This window comes from Ixodes scapularis, unplaced genomic scaffold (assembly GCF_016920785.2).
Source record: "Ixodes scapularis isolate PalLabHiFi unplaced genomic scaffold, ASM1692078v2 PGA_scaffold8__174_contigs__length_109621045, whole genome shotgun sequence".
Lineage (NCBI taxonomy): Eukaryota > Metazoa > Arthropoda > Arachnida > Ixodida > Ixodidae > Ixodes > Ixodes scapularis.
In genome coordinates, this window is record NW_024609883.1 from 65763677 (window position 1) to 65786663 (window position 22987).

At 41.2% G+C, this 22987-nt stretch overlaps 1 protein-coding gene across 1 annotated transcript in view; it reads left to right on the forward strand.

Moving 5' to 3' along the window:
- The first annotated feature begins 1864 nt into the window (after positions 1 to 1864).
- Positions 1865 to 22987, forward strand: part of LOC115331485 (KH domain-containing, RNA-binding, signal transduction-associated protein 2) — a 199582-nt gene continuing 178459 nt past the window's right edge. Inside the window, exon 1 of the mRNA XM_040222858.2 lies at positions 1865 to 2164. Within this exon, the coding sequence (XP_040078792.1) occupies positions 2062 to 2164 (103 nt within the window). The 5' untranslated portion in view covers positions 1865 to 2061. The remainder of the gene's footprint in view (positions 2165 to 22987) is intronic.

The following is a 22987-nucleotide window of genomic DNA, read 5'->3' on the forward strand; positions in this document are numbered from 1 at the left end:
CGATTACGGCGGTCTTGTCGTGGCCGGCGTAATAGGATTTTGTTCCATAGGAGCGAAGTCCGAAAGTACAAGGAAGGTACGTTCGTCCCACGAAGCGGCCGCCATCCCGGCGGCGCGGAAAACCACTCGCCTTGTCCGTGCACGCTGCAAATCGTCTCATTTCCCAGAAGAAACAGGCACCGCTCCTCCAGAGGCCCGTGCCATATCGCCATGCAAAGCGTCTTTTAGGACTTTTACCACTTTTCAATTAACGAATGGAGATATCAAATAGATAAAGGTTGCCGCCCGGCGTCGCTAGCAGTACGGTTACCATAGAAACCTCCCAGGCCCAAAATGGAGATCACTATAGGCGCTTCTGACGTCATGTATCTAGATGATTTTGCGTCGTGTCGCTACTCTGGCAGCTACGCTGCCATATAGGGTGGCTCTAGGTATTTTTTTTTTTATTTGCTATTTTGGTTCATCGAGCGACAGAGATGTTAGCTAGTAGGTATACCATCGACGGAAATATGAGGAATGAAAGAACTTTAATTTCGACGGTGTTGGCAGTGTTGCTTTGAGAGCGCAATGATTTCAGGCTTCCACCATGCTATTTACAAACACCATCGAACTCGTTGTTCGCAAGGTAATGACGTCACAAGGGGGAACCATAGGAGGGCGCCACCAAAACATCTCGCCGCTAATATGTGGTACACATCAGAAATTCTGTCCACAGATGTTACGTTGAATGCAAACGGCCGCAAGTGCGTCTGAATTCGTGGTGATTAGTTATTCTCGAGAATAGGACAACATATTAAGTTGCGCGGCCTTGGTGCCGTAATATCCCTGCAGATGCACAAAAGCTCTCGTCAAAGCTGACCTTGAAACTTAGCACGCTTGCCAAACCCTCAAAAAGAAAAGAAATGGACCGTTTATTCAGGGCTTGCACTGACATTGAATCAGCCGCCAGTGTCTTACTTCTGAGCCTGTGCTTTTTACAGAGTACATAGCGTGCCAACAATTTTTTTTTAGCGAGAACAATCGTAGGAATAACCGCCAGAACAGCACGATGACATCATATGTAAACCACGTATAACCATGTCTCAATCTGGTGACTCTGCTATTATCGGCTCTTGCCAGGGTGCGTTTAATAGAAATTGTGCTTTGTGTTTGTTTCCAAAGAGGGGAAGTTCGTCAGCCCCAACGGATGGATGGTGTCTTGTGCTGTAGAAGAGAACCTTTGACCAGACCGATATCTCATCCAGATCGAAATGGGAAAAGGGGTGGGGGGGGAGCTGAGCCCAGGGATCTCGCATTCTGCGGTGCTACCCTCGTGCACAGAATTGCCGTGCGCCAATACACTCTGCCACTGTCCCTCCTTTGACCCACCTTCTCCCACCCCCAGTTCTCTCCAACTTTAGTGGAAATCGCAGGAAACGCTTTTCCATCTTCCAGAAATGTTAAAATAGTCCGCGGCACAGAAAAACAATGTCACTTGAGCTTCTTCAAGCCGTATCTAAATCTCAGGAAATAGGACTTCCGAATTGTAACAATCGCAGTTTCGACCGAGCCTCACTGAAAAAACAAACTGGCGGCCACCATGAACAAACCTGGAAGTGGAAATACTCCAAGCGCATCTTATTTAGTGACTCTAGTATATCCACGTCCAATCCCGGCGACTCTCATATTACCATTTTTTAATAAATAGGTACTACAAAACCGTGGCAGGGCGTCTCGCGATACAAAACAGGTTTTGGCAATTCGTATCGCGCGCCACGTTCAAAGAGAGCTCGTTAGTTCACGAAGGCACCACGCCGCTCCCAATTTGGCGTCCCAGTCGCGAACGCGGTTCCTGGATGCGCCCGTGCTTCCTCGGATCGTCTGCGAAGTCTCCTGGTTCAGTGCATCCGGCGTCGTCTGCACGTTATGGCGTCCGCTCTTCGCTTGGGTCGTTTCGTTCGCCGTCCCTGTCTCTGCTCCCAGGAAGTGAAGGTACATATTACCGAAGAAAGGTGAACAACGAGTGTGATTACGTTTAGTGCTACATACAACGTTCACCGAGGGAGAAAAAAAGTGAAAGTCATGGCTCTTTTTGGAAAGTCGTCGGACGTCCGGACTTACCTGACGGAATTGATGAGTGAACGTGAAAAACTGACCGGCCACGCTGCGCGGCTCGTGGATCAAGGTCAGTGTTTTGTTTATCATTTATTATTTGCATTTGGGATTGCACTATATGGCCTCGCATTCCATGCTATCGGTGGTTATACTAGAGTTTAGCGAGCATTTGGAAGTTTCGAAAGTTGATCTGACAGTCGGAAGTAATAGAAATATTATTGAGTTATTCACTGAGATATATTTTCTCCGAGAAACCTTATCACCTTTTATTTAAACGTAATATGCGAGCTCCAACATAAGTGAGGTTTAATACCATAACTATATATTTTAATAAAAGTATTTTAAAAATAACGCTCAAAACTTTTTTTTAATTTAAGGTTGGGTTGTAGAAAGGTCCGTGGTATTTTCGACAAATGTTATTTCGAAAAAAAAAATAGAAACGGATATATACTGCTGCATCAATCTTCTGCAATATAAAGTATTCTTTTTTTTTTCGAAGTGTTGTTTAGCTTTATTAAGGTAAATCTTTACACTGTTTTAATAAGATTCCTATCACTTCGGCAATTTTATCGAGTCACCTCCTCGCACTCGTGTTCGACAAAGTGAGTACCATGCCTAATATTTTGTCAAAGGGTTGGTAACTAATAGCAACTATGATTCATTTTTATGATATAGGCTACAACATTTCAGATTAAACATCTGAACAAATCGGCAACTTGGAAAGTTTTGAGGTTTTGGTATTTGAGTAAATTTCTTTGGTAGATTTCGGTCTCTAAAAAAACTTCAATTTTATGCAAAGCAAACAACATGAAACTCGTTAGATTTCACTTATTCCGTCATAATGACATAAAGACAAACCAGTTACATTTGAAGGTCGCAAAAAACGGATAACTATAACATCTGATTTCTTCAAATTCTGAGTATGAATGCTAAAGCTGATATGGCATATTCAATTCCAGAAAACAAGCCAACATAAACTATCGATAGATGCCTAAATACATTTGGGGTAGATATGCGTCGTGGATCTTCAAGCACTCGCGGTAGATGAGGATATCGTCTCGTGGTTTCTGTGCCCATGAACAAAAATTGTTTGTAATGTGTGTGTAACATAATACTCGAAATGGTCACATGCCCCAATTGTTCACTCATTGTCGAAAGTATCTCCACTGTTTACCCGTAACCTTATTCGACCGTTGACTCACCATGGTGCAAACTATTTAGCAGAATTTTGCTAGAACAGAAAGAAACTCTGAACGGAAGAGGTGCACACTTGCTCTCGAAAATGGCTATGCCTGCGCATCTCGCACAACCATTTTCTGGCTTAGTAGCGTGCGCTCGCTGGCCGAATGCTTCACAGTGGAATTTTTCTGGGTTTGAGGTTTCCTTTACAAGATCATAGAGCATGTTCGAAATAAACAATTTTTGAATCATTTCAGAAGATATGAGGTGGGTACGTGCATACTGGCATTCATCGGTGGTTACGGAAAGCTGAAACATTTAAAACAAGAAAAAAAAACAAGTTAGAGGCGAATTCTAAAGTATTTTTATTCCAGAAATCTGAATATAACTTTCGTCTTTCCCGAAGATGTAACAAAACGCGACAATACACGAAAGGCCTTCGACCTGTCGTTTCGTCATACTAGGATCATTCAGCCTCCAAGCGCGTGCTGCTCGTGTGGCCAACGCGTGCCAGGTATGTTCCGCCGCACTGACACCCGTCGTAAAGTCTTTTTTTTTTCTCTGCCGTTTTAAAAATATCAAGAGTGTGCGTGCTTCGATAGGCGCTGAAGATGCGCGAGCGCGGAGATTCCAAAAAAAACTCTTAATATGACATCAGTTACCGGGAAGCAGGGGCTTCAGCGATACTTTGAAATTGACTTTCTGCAGCCACCGTGTGCAAGATTAAACGTAATCACGATATTTGGGATCCCGAAAGCCAAGTGAAGACGATTTAAGTATTTTGCCTCAAATACAGAACTGCTTCAGTTTCCCTTTAATGAGTGCGAGTGCACGAGCAACCATGGCTTTGACTGTAGATTCAGGGAAGGCCTTCTTCGAGATTTATGGACTTTCACGACCACCATGAAAGCTTGGAGTGTAAATGTGTTTTTATAAAGAGAGAAAATAGAATACCACCTGGAGAGTTTTGCATCTAAGACTTAAACGGTGGTAACGTACAACAACGAACCGTCAATTGTACACTCTAAAAAAAAAGGTATCAACTTACACTGTTTTGTCCCATATAATGCGCCCCCAAACTTCAGTTCGATGTACAGCGCACTATAGTAGAACAGACGGCCCCAAATTTTACGAGGGCCTTGATAACCGGTGCAATATAACTTATTAAACTGCTAAAGTAGGTATCAAAGACCACAGGAAGAAACCAAAGTTTTGCAGAAGGACAAGAAAACCTCAATCGTCTTTTTTTTTTAGTGAGTAACACGTACATTAGCTATTTTAATAAGTTTTACCGCACGGCTATCAAGCCTCTCGTTAAACTTAGTACCTTCAGATCGGCATCAGCGTGCTGTACGTCGAAATGAACTTTTGAGGTGTATCTTATGGGACAAAGAGTGTAAGAATACACCCTTTTTTATGGAGTGTAATATTCAACTTACGGGATTCCATGACCGACACTGGTTATCACGAAGTTTTCGGAAAATGTTCTCGTTTATTTCCACGCTATGAGACAATACCCAAGTAGCACCCAATGTGGTGCGAACATTCCCTGGATGTTCTAAATGTTGAAGGAACGTTAAAGCACTATTTGGAACGTTCTATAGGAACTTTCGTATGCGAACATTTCCTACAAGGTAAGCAGCTCAACATGCTAGGAATGTTCGTTAGCGAACATTTTATTTGCACAATGTTCTAAGAACGTTCTCTTTCGAACATTCGTATGCGCAGCATTCTTGGAAAGTTCGCTTGCGAACATTCCTAGAAGGTTCGTAGGTGACGCCAACTTTACGGAGTTTTCACGCAACCTGTGGTTCGAAACATCATCCACTATGGCCACTTTGTTACAAAAATGTGCCAATCAAGTAGAGTTTCCGGAAACTTCGCATACGGGATCAGTTTTATCTTATTTCAGTCTACCGTGGAATGTGATATAAGATGTAGGAGAAAAGCAATCGTTTTCAAAACTTGATTATAAACTTGGCACTCACTGCGTATGTATAAAGGGGCAGTCTTGAATGGACCAGATTTTTAGAATCTGGGGTTTAAAACTTTGAAAAAAATATTTTCCAGTTGAATGTGAGATGCCATGTGTATTTGTTCTTAAGCTCGGATTGAGTAATCGGTTATGTATACAGCACATTTTGAATGAAAGAAGTTGACAAGTGACAGCTAGGTAGGAGTAAACTGTCATTAGTACGTGCTCAGGCTGGTGCGCTGGGAAAGCGGCTAGCTTGTGCTTGCGCCTTCTAAAAATTAGTTTCGATTACAAAATATCATCTTGTGAGGAGATTCATTACATCCATATATGTAATGCAGCTCATTGGAGCTGTAGCCTAGGCAAGCAGTAATTGTGGAATCTTCGTAAGTAGTTCTCAGAGAATGTTCCCTGAATGTAGTGATGTACCCACGCCACGTTCCGAGGAGTTTGAAAGGATGTCCCTGTATACATTTGCAACATTTCAAGAAAGTTGCAGAAGTTTTTTGGATGTTCTGAGAACGTTCTTAGAACCTTGTTAGGATATTTACATATTTTTGATTGAATGGCCTAATAAAGTTTTTGTCGTTCTCGGAACGTTCTAAGAATGTCCCTTAGAAAACATTCCCCGCATGTAGCAATAAGTGCCTGCGCCACATTCTGAAAATGTTGATGGAATGTTTTTACGGTTAATATGCAACATTCCAAGAATGTTGCCTATGTTTTTCTGAACATTCCAGGAATGTTCTCGGAAAATTCTCGTGCTACGTAGGTAGAATCACACTGAACGGGAAACGCTTCACGAAAGTTATGTCACTATAAAATTATATCGATTGCTGCTGATGTGTATTACACATGGGCGCCTCTCCAACGCGTAAAATCTACGAGGTGACGTAAATAATCGGGCTCTGGTGCACAAAACGCCTGCAAAAGTGCGGCGCAGATGAACCTCCTTTGGTCGCCTGATCTTTTATTATCGTATCCTTCAAGGACATCGCTATTATATTTGCTTCCAGGCAGCAAGCCAGAGAAAACAACTTTAGCTTGGCCCAAGCCCGCAATTCAAGGGGCTTGACATAGACCTTAAATGGTTATACTCCAAGGCGCTACATTGGGCAAAGGGTACTTTGCCTTCACCCTAACTTGCTAGAGAATGTTCCAAGTTTCACTTTTCTTTGGATCACCACAGGAGTGGCAAAGCACCTTACGCAAATCCAAGACACCACGTGGAAATCGAACAGCCAGCCGGGAAGCCTAACTTTGGCATTTGCTTTTTTGTGGATTGAGACCCGGAGATGCTACGTGACAACCGAATTCTGGACCAAAATACACAAACTTTAGCCAGCGAATATCACGTTTGGTTCTACTGTCGTCTTGAGGATCTTTAGGTTTCGAATTTCCAAACAAAAGTTTGACCCAAAAGAATTGTGCTTCTTGGGTGTCAACATTTCTATCAGGTTTGGTAGAGTATTTGCAAACAAAATTTGAAAGAAACTTATAATAAATGCCGGATGAGCTGTCAGACTGTCAGTACTGATTTGCTTTCTATCGATCTATAAAGAAATGTATTGGTCCTTATGCAGTTACCTGTGGTAACGGTAAGGGACGACACCGTACTGATATAAATGCAACCCAGAATTACAGGAGTATAGTTTCACCAAACGTGAAACATAATTGAAAGAAACCCATCGTGATTCAATATGTTGTACCTAATAACGTAGAAAGATAAACCGTGATGTAAATTAACCTGATAGAGGGTTAAAATTCAATCCGCAAGTCTCAGCTTTTTTTTTAATTTTCAGTTTTGCTAGGCTAATTTACATCATGGTAAAGTTCGTGCTTGATTGCTGTTCGTTATGTTTTCTTGTTCATCAAAAATTTATTTGCAATTTTGCTTTTTAAACTGACGCCATATGTTTTAATTTTCTCAACGACTCTATAAACCTAAACTTTCACAACGCGTACTGTGGGTCATACTTCCTCCTTGGTCATTAATATACGCGAGAAAACACTAATGAGCTGCACTTTTTAACACCCGCCGATCTTTTTAACTACCTGAAAAGTTTCGTCGGTTTGGCTGCGCCAACTGCCCAACACTAGTTTCCCGGCTGAGCCCATAAATTTTAATCTGATTTTTTAAAAAAATGACGGAAAAACTTTTAGCCTAGTATAATATCAGCTGATTTTTGCTGGTGACCCAGCTAGATCATACACATCATACATCAACCTTATAAATCCCATAACATAGATATACATCACACACCATCTATGTATATATCTTATATCGCATGCCATGCATATTATATCATACATTCCATGCCATACATGCTACACAATACATCACGTACAACACATATCGTTCGAAGGCCATACATATACATCACATACCATACATATCAGATCATACAGATTAACCATACATCATACTGTAAACGACTTATTTTTCGCGGGCTCAATATTTCGCGATTTAGGTAAAAGTCGAAGTTTCCGAATAATTCTCGGGTTCTAACTTTCGCAACGCGGTGGGATCTCAATATAGATTCCAGTCTGTTTACATTTTACTTGAATTGTTCGTAGAACCTATTTTTTGCGAATTGTTGGCGATTCGCCTAAATTTGCGAAAATTAAGTCCTCGCGAAAATTAAGTCGTTTACAGTATACCATAGATACCACGCCATGTATCACTCATGCATCACACCATACATATACATCACACACTAAACACATTATACATTATGCATCACACATCATACATATCGCAACACTTATCATCGCCAGTTTGTGGCGTCCCTTGTCCCCGAGTCCAGAAACTCTCGATGACAAATTCGCACAAAGCCTGCGCGTTGACAGCAAAAGCAAGGTGGTGTCGCTATGACAATACCATCTCGTGATCATGTAGTGGTAAAGCAACAAAAATAGAATTAAAAGAAACTTCTGACGTCACATACATATTGGCGATGGCGCTGACTGTAAACCTGATTATGCGCAGTTTAATTGCTTTAATACAAAACAAGTTTCTGCGCTCGCGCAATGCAAATAACTCTTATGAACAAGCTCGTCCGATTCGCTGCCTAACGGATGCCTACAAATCAACATGGCAAGCATTTTTTTCTTAACTTGGAACTATAAATGTTTTCATTGTGTAAAAGTTTCTGCATCGCAAGTATTGTTAAAATAAATATTCCATGTGGTATACAAGGAAAGGGGGAGGGGTGAGGGGCAAAAAGAAACGGGACTTGATTACAGCGAAGCGGTATATGACTCGCAGTTGGGATTTTTTCGTGTCCCTCTACAGAAAACCCACGCGCGCGCCTTATGACCGTTAGGGCACGTCTTATCATTTATCATGTGGCTTTGACACTTGTTTCAATAAGAAATCCACAAAACAAGTGTCAAAACCACGTAATAGATTATAAGGCGCGCGCGAACGATGATAAGCACGTAGCGCTCCCCGCATGCGTTTCGCGGTAAAGATTAAGGTTGCATAAGCTGCCGCGGGAAGGGCAGCGTACCATGTCTTTCTTATATAAAAAAAGGTTTGGTACAGTGTATTTACTTTCTTCCGACAATAATTTTTTGGTATAGCCTTTTTTTGCTTTCTACAAACGTGAACTGCCGCTAGCCTTCCAAGCGAATTCCGGTCGCACCGTCTTTGCAAGCCTGTTGAGCTTGCTTATGTCACCAGTGCTACAAACCATAAATGATACATGGACAACAAGGTTGCAGATTTAAAGAGGGCCTTAGGCTGTACAATATTACATCTTAGAGGAGGCAAGTGGGTTTACAAGAATACTTGAAATATTTTAACAGATCTCGCACTCCTTCGCTCTTTTGGCGTTCACTTTAAGAGTTTGCGGTTAAACGTTTCATCCACATTTCAAGCAGCGGTTTTAAGGTGGCCGTTGTTCATTCTTTTTATAAACCCGAAGTTCTCTGGCACGTCAAAAACTGGACTACCACTTGGTGACGTTTGCCATAAAAAAGGTTTATACTGCGGCGGGAAATCGTTGCAGGTATACCTCAGCTTCGCTGTCCAACCACCTTCATAGTGTAGATTAGAGCCTTAATTTTTAAATAGTGTATTTATTTTTACGCGTTGAAGCTTCAGTCTCGTTCAAAGCACTCTCTGCCTGGTGCAATGAACATGACGAGGCGTTTCTTCCAAGGCTCAAGGCAGCGTTTAAACTCATCGATTTTGATGTCTTTTTTTTCGGTATTTCTGCCTTTTTTCTGTTTCACCTCTTCACACATCGGCAAACCGTTTCCATCTAAAAATTTTCTTCGTCCGGGAAAAGAAAAAACAAAGTTACACTGGGTGAGATCGGGTTAATAGGGAGGATGGGGTTACCCTCCGTGCCCCATCCTCCATATTCATGCAGTTTTTTTTTTTTTATTTGAAGAATATTAAAGCTACTGAACACTCAGCGCATTGGGGGCGCAACGAACCCCAGATTTGTGGCAAGCACAAGACTGGGTCATCCACCAAGAGAACGTGCCTGCCCACCGAGCTGTGTTCAGCAGTTTTGGACATAAAAACGTCCCCCCCCCCCCCCTCCCATAGTAAGCCCTCTTCTTTCCTAACACCCAACCTCGCCTCATGTGATTTTTTTTTTTCCGCGGATGAAGAAACGTTTTTAAACGGAAACGGTTTGCCGATATGTAAGAAGTGAAACAGAAAACCGCACGAGCCCTGAAAAGCATCGATATCAACGAGTTTAGAGGATGTTTCGAGTATTGAAAGAAGCAGCTCGACAAGCGTATATTGCCTAAGGGTAAGTCAAAACGGCTACTCTTAGAAACTGATCACTTGGTATTGTCCCACGAAAGTTCCGGAGGGATCCTGATGAGCTGCGAAGCAATTCGGCGTACAACACCGCTTCCGGAGAGAGAACGCACGGACAAAAGAAACTACGTTACTATTTCAGAACCTGATTTTCAATGACCCCCGCGGTTTTAATTACAGGTTTCGAAAGCGCTTCTTAAAGAAAAAAGAAAACTCTGTTTTTCTCTTTTCGTCGGTTACTTTGAATGCACCTGGCGCCAATATATTACAGTCTTCTATCGTTAATATGTGGTCGGTTAATGTAGATGACTCACTATTAGAAATCGTTTTCGGGGACAAACTGGGTATGATATTTTTTTTTCTCTCGTTATTGTAGAGAGCTCGCGTTATAAGCGTTTATTTTTGGGGGACAATGAAGGTTATTTATTTTATTTATTTATTTATTCTCTGCAGCGCCGGAGCATTACAGCAGAGGAGTGGGTTACATGATTCACATATATCATTATAAATTGGAAAGTCACATAACAGCACACATCAGCAATTTCCAACAACATCAATAAACATGATTCACACCAGCACACAATAGCAATATTACGGAAAAACCAATGATGTACTTAACACAGAAACTTACAGTGCATTAATAAGGCTAATAAAAGAGTCACTGTTAGCTGATACAATATCAGACGGCAGTTCATTCCATTCCGATATAGTTCTCGGAAAAAAAGAAAACATCATATAGTTAGTTCGACATTTTATTTCGCGTATTTTTTTTACGTGGTCCCTGCTACTCGATATATAGTGGGGCATTTCTAGATAATTAGACTTGTCTATTCCAGTTAAATCATTGTTGATAGCGTAAATAAGTTTAAGTCTATTTTTCTTACGTCTTTTTTCTAAAGGCTCGATACCCATACAAACTTTCATTTGTGTCACACTCTCTGCTCGAGAATACTTATTCAGAATAAACCTCACAGCGCGATTTTGAATGCCTTCTATCTTATCTATGAGATATTTTTGGTGCGGGTCCTATGCGGCACTCGCATATTCTAGATGTGGTCTAACTAGTGAGCGATACGCTGTCTCTTTCAAGATTTGTGGAGCAGAGCGAAGATTGCGGATGACTAAGCTAAGAACCCTGCCAGCCTTTTTCATGATCATATCTATGTGCTGATTGAACGAAAGGTTTTCTGAAAGAATGACACCAAGATATTTAATTGCAGACACTTTCCGCAACGAGTCTCGACCAATAGCATAAGCCGAATCAATATTATGTTTCTTTTTACTAAAAGCGACATGAAAACATTTGCTTGTGTTTAACCCCAGTTCCCAGGTCCCGCACCATAAACTAACCCAGTTCAAATTCTCTTGCAAAGAAGAGACATCGTTAACGTTCCTTATTGTTCTGTAAATTACACAATCGTCCGCGAATAATCTGATATTAGAAGAGATGGAGGACGCTATATCATTAATGTAGATTAAAAATAAAAGTGGTCCCAGCACTGACCCTTGAGGTACCCCCGAAGTTACATCTACGTATTCTGATCTTTTACCCCCCAGGACGACGCACTGTTTTTTTCCACTGATGTAGTCTTTTATCCACCGGAGCACATTACGGTCGATATTTAAAGCACTCATTTTGTGTAATAACAATTGATGCGAAACAGAATCGAACGCTTTGCGGAAATCCACAAAAATGGCATCCGTTTGCAGTCTGTTTTCAGCCGCACTAACTAAATCATGATAGAGCTCAATTAATTGGGTACTGCAGGAGACACCTCTACGAAAACCGTGTTGGTTAGGGCAAAAAAAGGTATTATCTTCTAGGTGCTTAATTATACTACTATAATCAATATGTTCAAATATCTTACATGATATACAGCTCAAGGAAATCGGCCTGTAATTGTCAACAATTGATTTTGGACCATTTTTATGAATTGGTACAACATACGTTTGTTTCCATTCTTTAGGGAGCAATCCGCTTTCAAGAGATTTACAAAAAATTACATAAAAGTATTGTGAAACTATACACGAGCAGGCTCTTAATACCTTGGGGGACATCTCGTCTGGACCGACGGCCTTGTCTTCTTTTAAAGAGTTTAAGCAATTTCTTATTCCCTCTAGCGTGATTATGACGGGAGGCATAGCATTTTCCACTCTATCTGTAAGAATCGGCAAATGTTCGTAGTCACCGTTTTTGAGAAATATTGACTGAAAATAATCATTGAAACAATTAGCTTTAGTTGTATTATCTGTTATGACTCTACCAGTATTTGTAATACTCGGAATGCCTGTTCTTTCTTTTCGTGTTTTTCTAAGGTAACTCCAAAAGGCTTTCGAATTTATGTTGATAGCCTTTGCCAGTCCAGAGAAATAATCCTCCTTGGCCGTACTTATAGTGCTCCTGGTGCCCATAATGGTGCCCATAATAACAAGATATCACTTAGGGGTTAGTATTTAAGCATCGATACCTGAGCACCAACCCTCGGTTGGTGCTCGAGTGTCCGAAATTTAAGCCTGATGTGAAATTAAAGCCTGAAAATATGCGCCTATTGTTTTTTTATCCAATTTCTTTTCCTGAAGAATTCTAAAAATAATAAATATGTTGAATTTTTTTTTTATGTTTCCATCTTTCTCGCGGGCTTTGACTTGATCTTACAGACGGTTTGGACATGTGGTAGGTTGCATCTGCCATTGATAACTCTCTTTTGTCTTCCCGAGATACCGAGCCACTTAAACGGCCGTTGACGAGCTCCCACAAAGGCCAAGGCTTGAGGTAAAGTATACAGTAAAATATCAAATGGCAATAACATGGCCTGATGTGGTAATGATGAAGTGAAGTAAACGGAACAAAAGGAAACAAAAACAGAAGGTCGATTATGGCGTCGCCAATGCGCAGATGCTGCAAATCGAGCGCACGCTTTAATATTTCAGCCTGGTAAATTACTAATTTTATATTAGGAACCCGGTCCAAAAACTAACGAGGCCACGTTTCGCTAAGTGAATTTTAATTTTGTAACAATGATCGCCTTCGCTGTATGCGGCTTTGAGCGAACAACGAACAAGTCATTGGCTGTACGCATCTTTCTGTATTGAACGAACATATTATGAGCTCTGTGTTTTTAGGTCTTACACTCGAGTGTTTTTAATCAACACATTTTTTTAAGAGAAGTTAAATGATAAAGTATGCTTGGTTCGTCAACAAGCTTGTGTTATGTCGGCAGTTCTTTCCGCCTCATAAAATCAGCCAGTAATTGACAAAAACGCGTACGTCGCCGTTTTGTGTATGTGAGTGTTTTAGAGGGCAGAAGTGCACATCACAGCTTTGGTTCGCACTATTGGAAATAAAACTCGTCTTTACATGTGTATCTATTGAACCGCATGTAATCAAGCGGCGTTCCTCTTTCTTTAGGTCGTAAACGAAGAGCCATCCTCATGCTGTTCCCTCAGAACTATTTTCAGTGCCAGGCAAGGGTGTCATGCTTTTATTGACATCGTTGACCTCGTCGCAACAACGCGCAACGAGCGCCGTTTCCTTTTTTTTTTTTTTTTATGCATTCCCGCTCACGAAGCAAGATCCTATTTTTTGCCGGCCTCACAAATACCCCGCAGTACATAATTGTTCGCAAACTTGTTTTCTATTCATGGTCTGCAAGTTTGTAACGTCCAATATTAAAGACAAAAAAAAAAAAAATAGGTTGTCAACGAACTGTATTTCACTTGTCAGTTTGTTTCTTTTTTTTGTTTTTGTTTTTTTGCTGTCTCTATTGGTTACAAAAGACACCGAGAGTTGCATGCAGCCTTCCTGATACACAAAAACTGATTGGGCAACGCCCTGTTCAACTTTGTTCTCCGCAAACGCGCGATCTTTTTGCTCAAACACGAGGCTTGACTGCACACGTCCTCACGCAGTGTTAGTGTAGCTTACGGGCTGAACACGAAACGTCAATGTGACGTCAATAATGATGACATATGTGCAGCTTCACAAAACACGTTTGCCTCTCTTTCCTGTTGTTTTTTTTTTTTCTAAAAAAAAAAATCGGTGCTGCATAGCAGCAGCCAATGTCTCCTTTTTTTTTATCAGTTATCAAAGAAAAGAAAGAAAGAAGCTTTACGTTAAACGGGCTTTTAAAGCTTCATTAAGCGTAAGGTGAAGAGAACATTCGATTTCACGTTTTTGGAAAAGACAGTCTTCGGTGGAGGACGCGACCACAGCCTCCCTCCCCCGAACTATAATGTTTTATAAATGCGCCGATTTCACAAACACTGGCCCGCGTCAGCTAGAGGAGATTCCTATGCTTTATAGGCGATGTCTTTTTCTTTGAGTATTTTTTAGTACTTTAGTAAAGCGTAGTAATGAGTTCCGATTAACCTGCCACTTGGTAATCTGACATTGCCAGTTTCTGCACCCTACCTTCCGGGCGTACCATTTGTGTTTCGTTTTCTCTCCTTTTTCCTCACTGTTTGTGCGCTGTTTTTCCGATATGAGACGCACCCACTTTTCTGCTGGTAAATGATTTCATACAATATGACAATTGTTTATTTTTTATCCCACATGTAAGTCTTGTATAAAACAGTTCAAGCAAAAAGTGTGCTTGTTGTTTTTTCTCACAGGACCTCGAGCGTGACGGTAATGAATCTTACTATTTGTTTGTATCCAAACGCCCTCTCCTTTGCTCTTTGTTGAAACGAGATATCGGGTTCATGGCCACTTTTTGGCGGAAACGGAGAACTTCCCATTAAAGGGTGTTTACTCTTGCTCGTCTCTTCGTATAATGCCCTACGTCCGCCCACGTCCAAGGCATGGCGCCCGCTCCTCGGTCATCGGGGTGCATTGATAGCTCATAAAAATGCGTAGGGACAAGAGATAGCATAGTTGTGCTGTGGGCCATGTCGTTCATTATGCGCAAGAAAACGGCGCCGAGAATAAACACCGGGGTGAAGATAGACCGAGACAGGACAAAGTATGAATTCTCAACCGAATCCCCGACATTACAAGAGAATCAAGTCACTACGACCATTCATATTTTCAAGACGGAAATTCCCCTTTTGTAGCATTGACGGAAGTATGATATGACACGATGAAGGGAAGACACATACGAAATCTACAAAGGCACCAAGAAAACGTAAAACATCTCAACTTATAAATAAGGGAAGAACATAAAAGACGAGAACGGACAAGACGCTCGTCATTCCAAGTATCTCAACTTTATACGTGTTTAACCCTCAAAATAGAAACATGACTCGTAGTATCAGTGCAGTACTGATTCGATCGCGAATACTTTGCGTTTTGCAAAAAAATGATGAAAGTAGCGCATGTAAAAAGAAAAAAAAAAAAAAGAAAGATTGATTGCACCCTTAATAAGATTTTGGTATCAACGGAAAAAGCGACAAAAAGAAACTGAAAGCGACTTTTTCTTTTTTTAGACTACTATAATGCATGAAAGGCAGTATTTAAGGGGTGATTGTTTACATTCGTTTAGAAAACATTAAACAGTCGTTGCGGGAAGTGAACAAGAACCCGTATTTTTTTTATCATTTACGCACTAAATTTTGAAGAGAAAACTTCACGTGACGTGAATTTTCACCCTAAATTTGGCAGGCAACTAAATTGGCCTCCTTATATACAGTTCACGTAACGTCAAGTCACGTGACATCAGTCTATCTGATAAACTTGGCGGGGAAACTGAACTGGGCGTGCAGGTCACCTGACGTCAGTTTTCCCGCTTAATTTTGCAGGGGAACTAAATTGGCGCATCAATTTCCCCGCTAAATTTAGCGGGAAATGCACGGTGGGACGGTCAAACTTTTTGGGCTTGGGGGAATTCATAAAAGGATTTCATGCCTTCAAAGGTTACCAGCAAAAAGGCTGGATGTCATTAACCACGCCCAACGTTTCTTGAAAAAATGCGGTGCCATCTAGGGTCTCAAATATCTGTATAAACGTTGCATGCTAATGGCGGTTAAAATCTATTATCTATTCGTCAACGGTAGACGTAAAAAGATAAGGTGTTGTTCGCTGTACAGTTTTTTCTTTTTCTATCTGTCTCCGGTTTTGATGGTATCAAGATAATATCACACTGTACGAGACGCTAAATCTCTCGATAATATTCGGCACATTTTATTGTCACGAGCTGAGTGGGGCATGCCGAAGTCAATCATTTTAAGGATTCACGTAATTGTTTTTTATGCAAAATTAATGTATGGTGTTAAGGATTATACTCCGTTCACACCTAAGCTGAGGCTAGAAGCTCCGCGTTCACCGCGAGCTTGAGCTTCCGCAGTGCTTTGGTTGCGCGTGCCTGCGCGTTCACACTAGTCTTAGCAAGGACAGAAAGCTCGCGCTGAAGTCGGGGCTTTTGATCTCAGTTTGAACGGGGTACAATCAAGCCACCTCTGAGTAACTGAAGCTTTCATATTTTGCGCCACCATTAAACATGAAAATAAACTCCTCATTATAAATGCGTAGCGCACCGAAGCTTACAAGTCTCGTCACGCTGAAATCGAACAACTTCGAACGCTAAGGCTACGTATCGGTGTCTGTCTTCAAATTCTTCCTTCGTCAGCAATCAAAAGGCAACCAATAGCATGTACAAGTAATATACATGTAGGTAACGTTATTAGTACAACTCAGTTGGTAAACTGCCATAGAGCCTGCTCTAAAAGGGTGGCACCGATCCGCACTCGAGAACCGAACTAATGGCGATCGCAACGCCCCCATTTCTCCCGCAGCGGCCGATCGGAGAACTGCACGGCTGCATGTATTGGTTCGCGAGTATCGCATTCGATTGCGTCCGCTGTAACTGTTCTATTTTGGCCTTACTCGGCAATTTTGCCGCCGAAACAAATACAACGATGACAGGAATGCGAACCCTTGTCTACCAAGCGGACGCGTCGCAATTAATCACCGAAGTTAGGACGCACCCAAGTCGAGACGCGCTACCTGAAATCAGCTGTGACACATAGTTGTGTAAAAGCAATATTAATCGTGCCGAAAACCTTGTAAACTAAAAGTTCATGAACACATCACGCTCCTGTCATTTGGTACTAATCTCCAATAATGTTTCATAAAAAATAACTTTTTCCGTTTGCTTTTACGCAAAAACATGCTTTCTAAAAGCTCATGGTGACCATAGTAAAAAAAAAAAAAAGATTGACACGCCCTCTTGGTGCCTCGAGCCTGGATGTTTCTGTACTCTGGGAACATTCAGTGACTATAGCAGTCATATGAAGCAACTTGCACGTTTCAAGTTGTCGCTAAAAGGTGGCGCTGTTATCGTACTCTGCTCTTTCTCGGTGGACGCCGGCGGTCTAGGTTTCAAGGGTGAGTTACCCAACTGAGTGTTATAGTAACGTTGCACTTAGGTGATGATAGTTATCCAGGTGGCCAGACTGAATTTCGGAAAGAGTCTACTGACGCAATTGGTGCGAAAGAAACGCGCAAGTTTGAACGTTTTGTGAGATTGCGCAGACGACCAATCGTTTACCGACCAAGGAATTGCCACACCGATCGAAAGTCGAAGCCCGGAAAATGGTTTGCTTCCCAAGAAATTGCTTCTGCGCGCTCAATTTGTGGCACGAGAAACCTCAAAGCAGCGCAGGTAGCTAAATCCTCTTTACTTATCTTCCTTTCACTCTCTCTCTCTCTTCTTAAGCGAGAACGTGTTGTTTTTTTAGCTCGTTTTTTTCATGGCTTTGATCTTAATGAACAGAAATGAATGTATGCGAACCACCGCATTCCGATCTAGTCAGGAATGTTGTGGCCACACAAACTGTGTGGCATTTGCTTTCAGATCAAATCAAATCGAAGCTTTACTTTCTCGTAGCACCGTAGGGAAATTTCAGACAAAAAGCTGATAAACACAACTTAACTCAGATTGGTCGTTGGTAGTATAGACGCTTTGCAGCAGCTGTGCATGGACGCCGCCATAACTGACCTTCAGTTTTTCTTTCCTCTTATTCCGTTTATTTCACTTCATCATTACCATAGCAGGCCACGTTATTGCCATATTAGATTCAACTGTGTCCTTCTCTAAAGTATCGGCCTTTGTAGAGGATCGTCAACTACCGTTTCAGTTGCTCGGCATCTCGGTAAGACAAGAGAAGGTCAGCAATGGCGGCTGTAATTTGGCGCGTGTGTAAAGCGTCTATACTTACTGCCCAATTTATTCGAAAAAGTTTACGTCAATTTCAATCCAAAATTTTGTATGGCGAACAAAAAAATAAAAAAAATATATTTTCGGCCGGTAAACGATAGAGGCGTGTTGTTATCAACAAAATAACTACTCGTGGAAAGTGATATAGCTCTAACAACGAACATTAAGAAAGCAATATTTACTTAAAATGCATTAACTAAACAGACATTTGCACATACAAAAAAAAAATGTCAACATGGCATGCTGGATGGCCAGAGGGAGTTGAAAATAAAAACAAAACAGTCTGCATGAATGTGACACGCAAGAAAGAAATAATAAAATTTAGCTATAATATTGACAGCCTCTTTCTTAATGAAGGGGCCGATTGAGCACAAATATTTAGGAGTCCATTTCAGGTGCGACCTAAACTGGAGCTTTCTTGTTGAACAAGTATGTACGAACGCTTTTCAAAAACTCTGGATGGTAAGAACGAAATTAGAACGCGCTAGTCCAGAAATGAAATTAGCAGCTTTTATATCTTTGATATTACCAACCATACGATATGTTAGGCCTGGCTGGGAGCCATTTACCGGTCAAAGCATTTGTAGTCTAGCGAGAATCTAAAATATGGCAGTTCTATTTTTTTATAACAGTTATAGATTAACGAATTCCGTTGCCAAACTCAATGCGCGAGCAAATTTAACCGTTATGAAAGCCAGCATGGAAACAAGTAGAATGACGAAAATAATCCCTGGAGAAGGGAAACAAGAGGGACAAAAGACAAACACAAATTTCCAAACACAGCCAGGTGACTGGTGCGCGACCGAAATAATCCGCCTGGTCCAGGTATCGAACCCGGGACCTCTTCATTTCTAGTGGAGCGCTCTGCCAACTGAGCTAACCGGGGGTTAGACGTCAGTAGAGCTAACAGGTTTTATCAGCTGCCAACAGTCTAACACCAACAAGGTGGAAGGCTTGCTTTTTAAGGTAATGATTATAATTCACCTTGTTGGTGTTAGACTGGTGGCAGCTGATAAAACCTGTTTGCTCTACCTACGTCTAACCCCTGGTTAGCTCCAGATGGTTTACTCATTACTTTAAAAAGCAAGCCTTTTAGCTTGTTGGTGTTAGACTGGTGGCAGCTGATAAAACCTTTTTGCTCTACTGACGTCTAACCCCTGGTTAGCTCAGTTGGTAGAGCGCTCCACCTGTAATGGAGTGGTCCAGGGTTCGATACCCGGACCAGGCGGACTGTTTCGGTCGCGCACCAGTCACTTAGCTGTGTTTGGAGCTTTGTGCTTGTCATTTGTCCCTCTTGTTGCCCTTGTCCAGAGATTATTTTCCACATACTTGTTCAGCTCGCTTGCACCGTTGCATATAATTGCATTATAATGAGTAGAATGAAGCTCTTTCTGCAGATACTTCATAGCCATTGCCAGATGGACGCGTTGAAATATAATGCGCAATGTGAATTCTTGCCGAAAGGGACCGTCAGCACAACCTCCCCGTTAAACCCATATTGGTAATACACAAATCATTTTAACGCTCCTTTTTTTCTGTTTATGGACTTCTGAGATGAGCTGCCTTCTTTGGTTTTGAGAATTGTGCTGATGTAGTATTTTTCTTTTTTTAATGAGCTTGCACACTTTTAGTGTATGCAGCGCTCCCGCGTATATTATATGAACCGCTCCTGCCTTTGCTTTACGGCTGTGAAAAACAATAAATAATAACATTGATAAAACAAATAGTGTGTTTTTCTTGCGCGGTTCAGTCTGCAATAATAATTATAATAAAAATCATAATTATTATTATTACTAAATCAATTGATAAATATCTAAATAAATAAATAAGTTTCTCATCCGAAGTACATACATCCCGAAGCGCAACCTGTGGCCTGAGTGTTTTGCGGTGTTTCCTTTACCCTACAGGCTGGTGCTACAGGGGGTGATGGTCTTCTGAACAGAGCGTGTGCATAGAATTCCGGCACTCCGCCCACAGAATGTAAAATGGAGCCGGCGTCTTCGTTCGGCAACACGGAGACGAAGCAGGCACGCACGGAAGGATCATCATCTTCCGTAGCGAAAAGAGAACATATATATATCTAGATATAGATATATATATATCTATAAAGAAAAAAATAGTGACGCCGATAATAATAGCCGACGCTGCAGAAGATGAGTATCAGGGAGGAAAACACAAAAACAAAAAGGAAGTACGATAACACGCGAGCGTGCTTCACTGGACCTTGAGCAAAAACGCTTCTGCAAAATGCGCTTCCGAAAGAAAAAAAACAAACGAGCAAAACGTTTGCTTTTGTGTGCTCTGTTGCACCTTACGATGGAGCGCAGTGGACGCTACGGGCCATTCCAGCCGGTCCGGCGCTGCGAAACTCACCGCGTGACTACCACGCGCAGCGCATCGCTGCACACCCCTTCGATAATCACGTGACACTAACACGGCACTGGCTCGGCTTGGATGGATTGTGGCATTCTCTGCGGTGCATCGTACGGTGAAGACGAGTGTATAGGGCGATACTCGCCGGTGTAAAGAGAGAGTAAAAAGCGGGTAGGAGGTACAAAAAATAGCAGACAAACCATCTTACCTTCTTTATACAACGTATTCACGATGCTAAGAAAAAAAAAAAACATATTTAAAAAAAACAAAATTGGGGAAAGGGGGGGAAAGGGAGAAGGAAGGAGGAGCTAAGCATACGCTGATCCAACTGATCTCCCATATGTATGTCTGTCGGTTCAAGCGCGCGGGTCTTCAAAGGGGGGGGGGGGGGGGGGGGGGGGGGGGGGTTCTGTTCCATCGTGAGTCGTGACGGTGTGCCGAGATTTATCGCCGTGCGCCGTGTGGTTCGTGCAGATTCGCGTCAACGTTTTGTTGCAGTTGTTGTTGTCGTTGCTTTTTTTTAGAGAAAGAGCATTGTAATTTGAGGAGGAGCGGACGATTAAATGAAAAAGAAAAGTGCGTTGAAATAAAACGAGAGGAGAGAGAGAGTGAGAAAGAGACTGAGACCCGTGATAAGTTAGGACAACACGAATCTCCGAAAAAAAGTCACGTTTTCCGCAAAAGGATGGGAATGCGAATTGTTTTTGTATTGTGCTCGGCATTTTTACGTTGTGTGTGTGTATGTGTATGTGTGTGTGCGTGTGTGCGCGCGCGCCCGTGTAAGTAGCTGCTCGTTTTTATTTCCTTACTGTTGTTATTTTTTTATGTTTAACGCGTGATTGAAACTGAATGCCTTGGAAGGGGGGGGGGGGGGGGGGGGAAAGCCGACGCTATGAAGCATACTTTTGTAACTCCTCTACGATACAATGTGCGATATTGATAAAGGCAAATAAAAGAAGCACGGCGCTCAATTGTGTCGAGTTGAAAAAGCCGGTACTATAAAGAAAAAAAGATTATGGTAACACCGAAATATCTGTATATATATTTTGTTTAATTCCTCACAATGGGGTTAAAATTTGTCCGATATGTATACCCAGATTCTTTTAGTTTTACTTTGTGTTCTTCACTTGATTTATTTCATATTTCTTCATTTTAATCTGTCCCTGCTGGAAAAGTCCTAGACGACTGAAATCGGTTTTGTGGGGGAACGCGGATCGTCTTCTATTAAAAAACTGGCTACTTTGTTTTTCATATTAATTTGTTGTCTGACTTTTGCTTTTATTTTGTCGGGAAATTTTCAAGACAAGCTTTCTTTGATTCCTTATTACTTCTATTTTAATGTATCCCGTGAGTCGATTACGTTGATTTGTGTTGTTTTTTGTGGGAGAAATATTTCCTTAAAAATGGCAAGTTCTAATTATTTCTTTTTTACACTCCGTGTGTGGATTTTATTCATATACAAGACACAGTAGTAGGTTAGAAACTGCGTTTTAGTGCTATCTCACCTTCGTTGATTTTGAATGAATGTCTAAGCAAATGGAATTTTTTTGTTAGAATAATCGCTATAATCGCTCAAGCCTAATGAGATAATAATTAATGTGTAGTAAAGCAATTAAGACCAATAAACCATTTATACAGCACCTTAGCACGGTTGTAGTTGTCGACAACTTGTGAGTATCGGATCGAATTTCAAATATCAACATGTGTGAACCAAGATATATGAAAACCTTCGCTAGTCGATATCAGCAAATTCGCATTTAAATATTATTGCACACACCGTTGAGAATAAAAATAAAAAAATATATATTTTACAAAATACCTTCGATTTGTTTCCGTTCAAGAGCCATTTGACTTGAAGTGTGGCCAGCTAAAAGATGCTATACTGGCTGAGACCTACCTCAAAACATTTGTAAGTGACTATACTTCAAATAAAAGCTTTCCGGTGGTATTATTTATGGAGACAAACAAACTAAAACAATTATTATAATGCATCGAACATCAAGAAGTTTAAAATGTAGGATATTTAAAATACGTTTGCTAAAGCATGAACATTTTTTATATTTTTATAATCTTTTTTTTTTGTGGAACGTTTCCTTAGTTGGTGCACAGCGGTCTATTTAAATTGATCTCCCATGTTTTGTTATATTGTTGCAACATATAGACTTGTATGCTGAAAAAGTAGCACAAAACAAACGCCACGTATTAATAAAGGAGAAGACAGCTGATGTCCTTATATATTCGGGTTTTGGCGAAAGACGTGCGCAGTCAGAATTAAGTTAGCGCCCCCACAAAGCATTCAGAACAAGCATAAACACTGAAACACGGCCACTTAAAAAAAAATTAATTAAATCAAAACGTAAAGTCGTTATCTTTGTGTAAGGATATCAACTTTCAGTGTTGAATAGTACTAGCTCGTCGAGTATAAAAAAT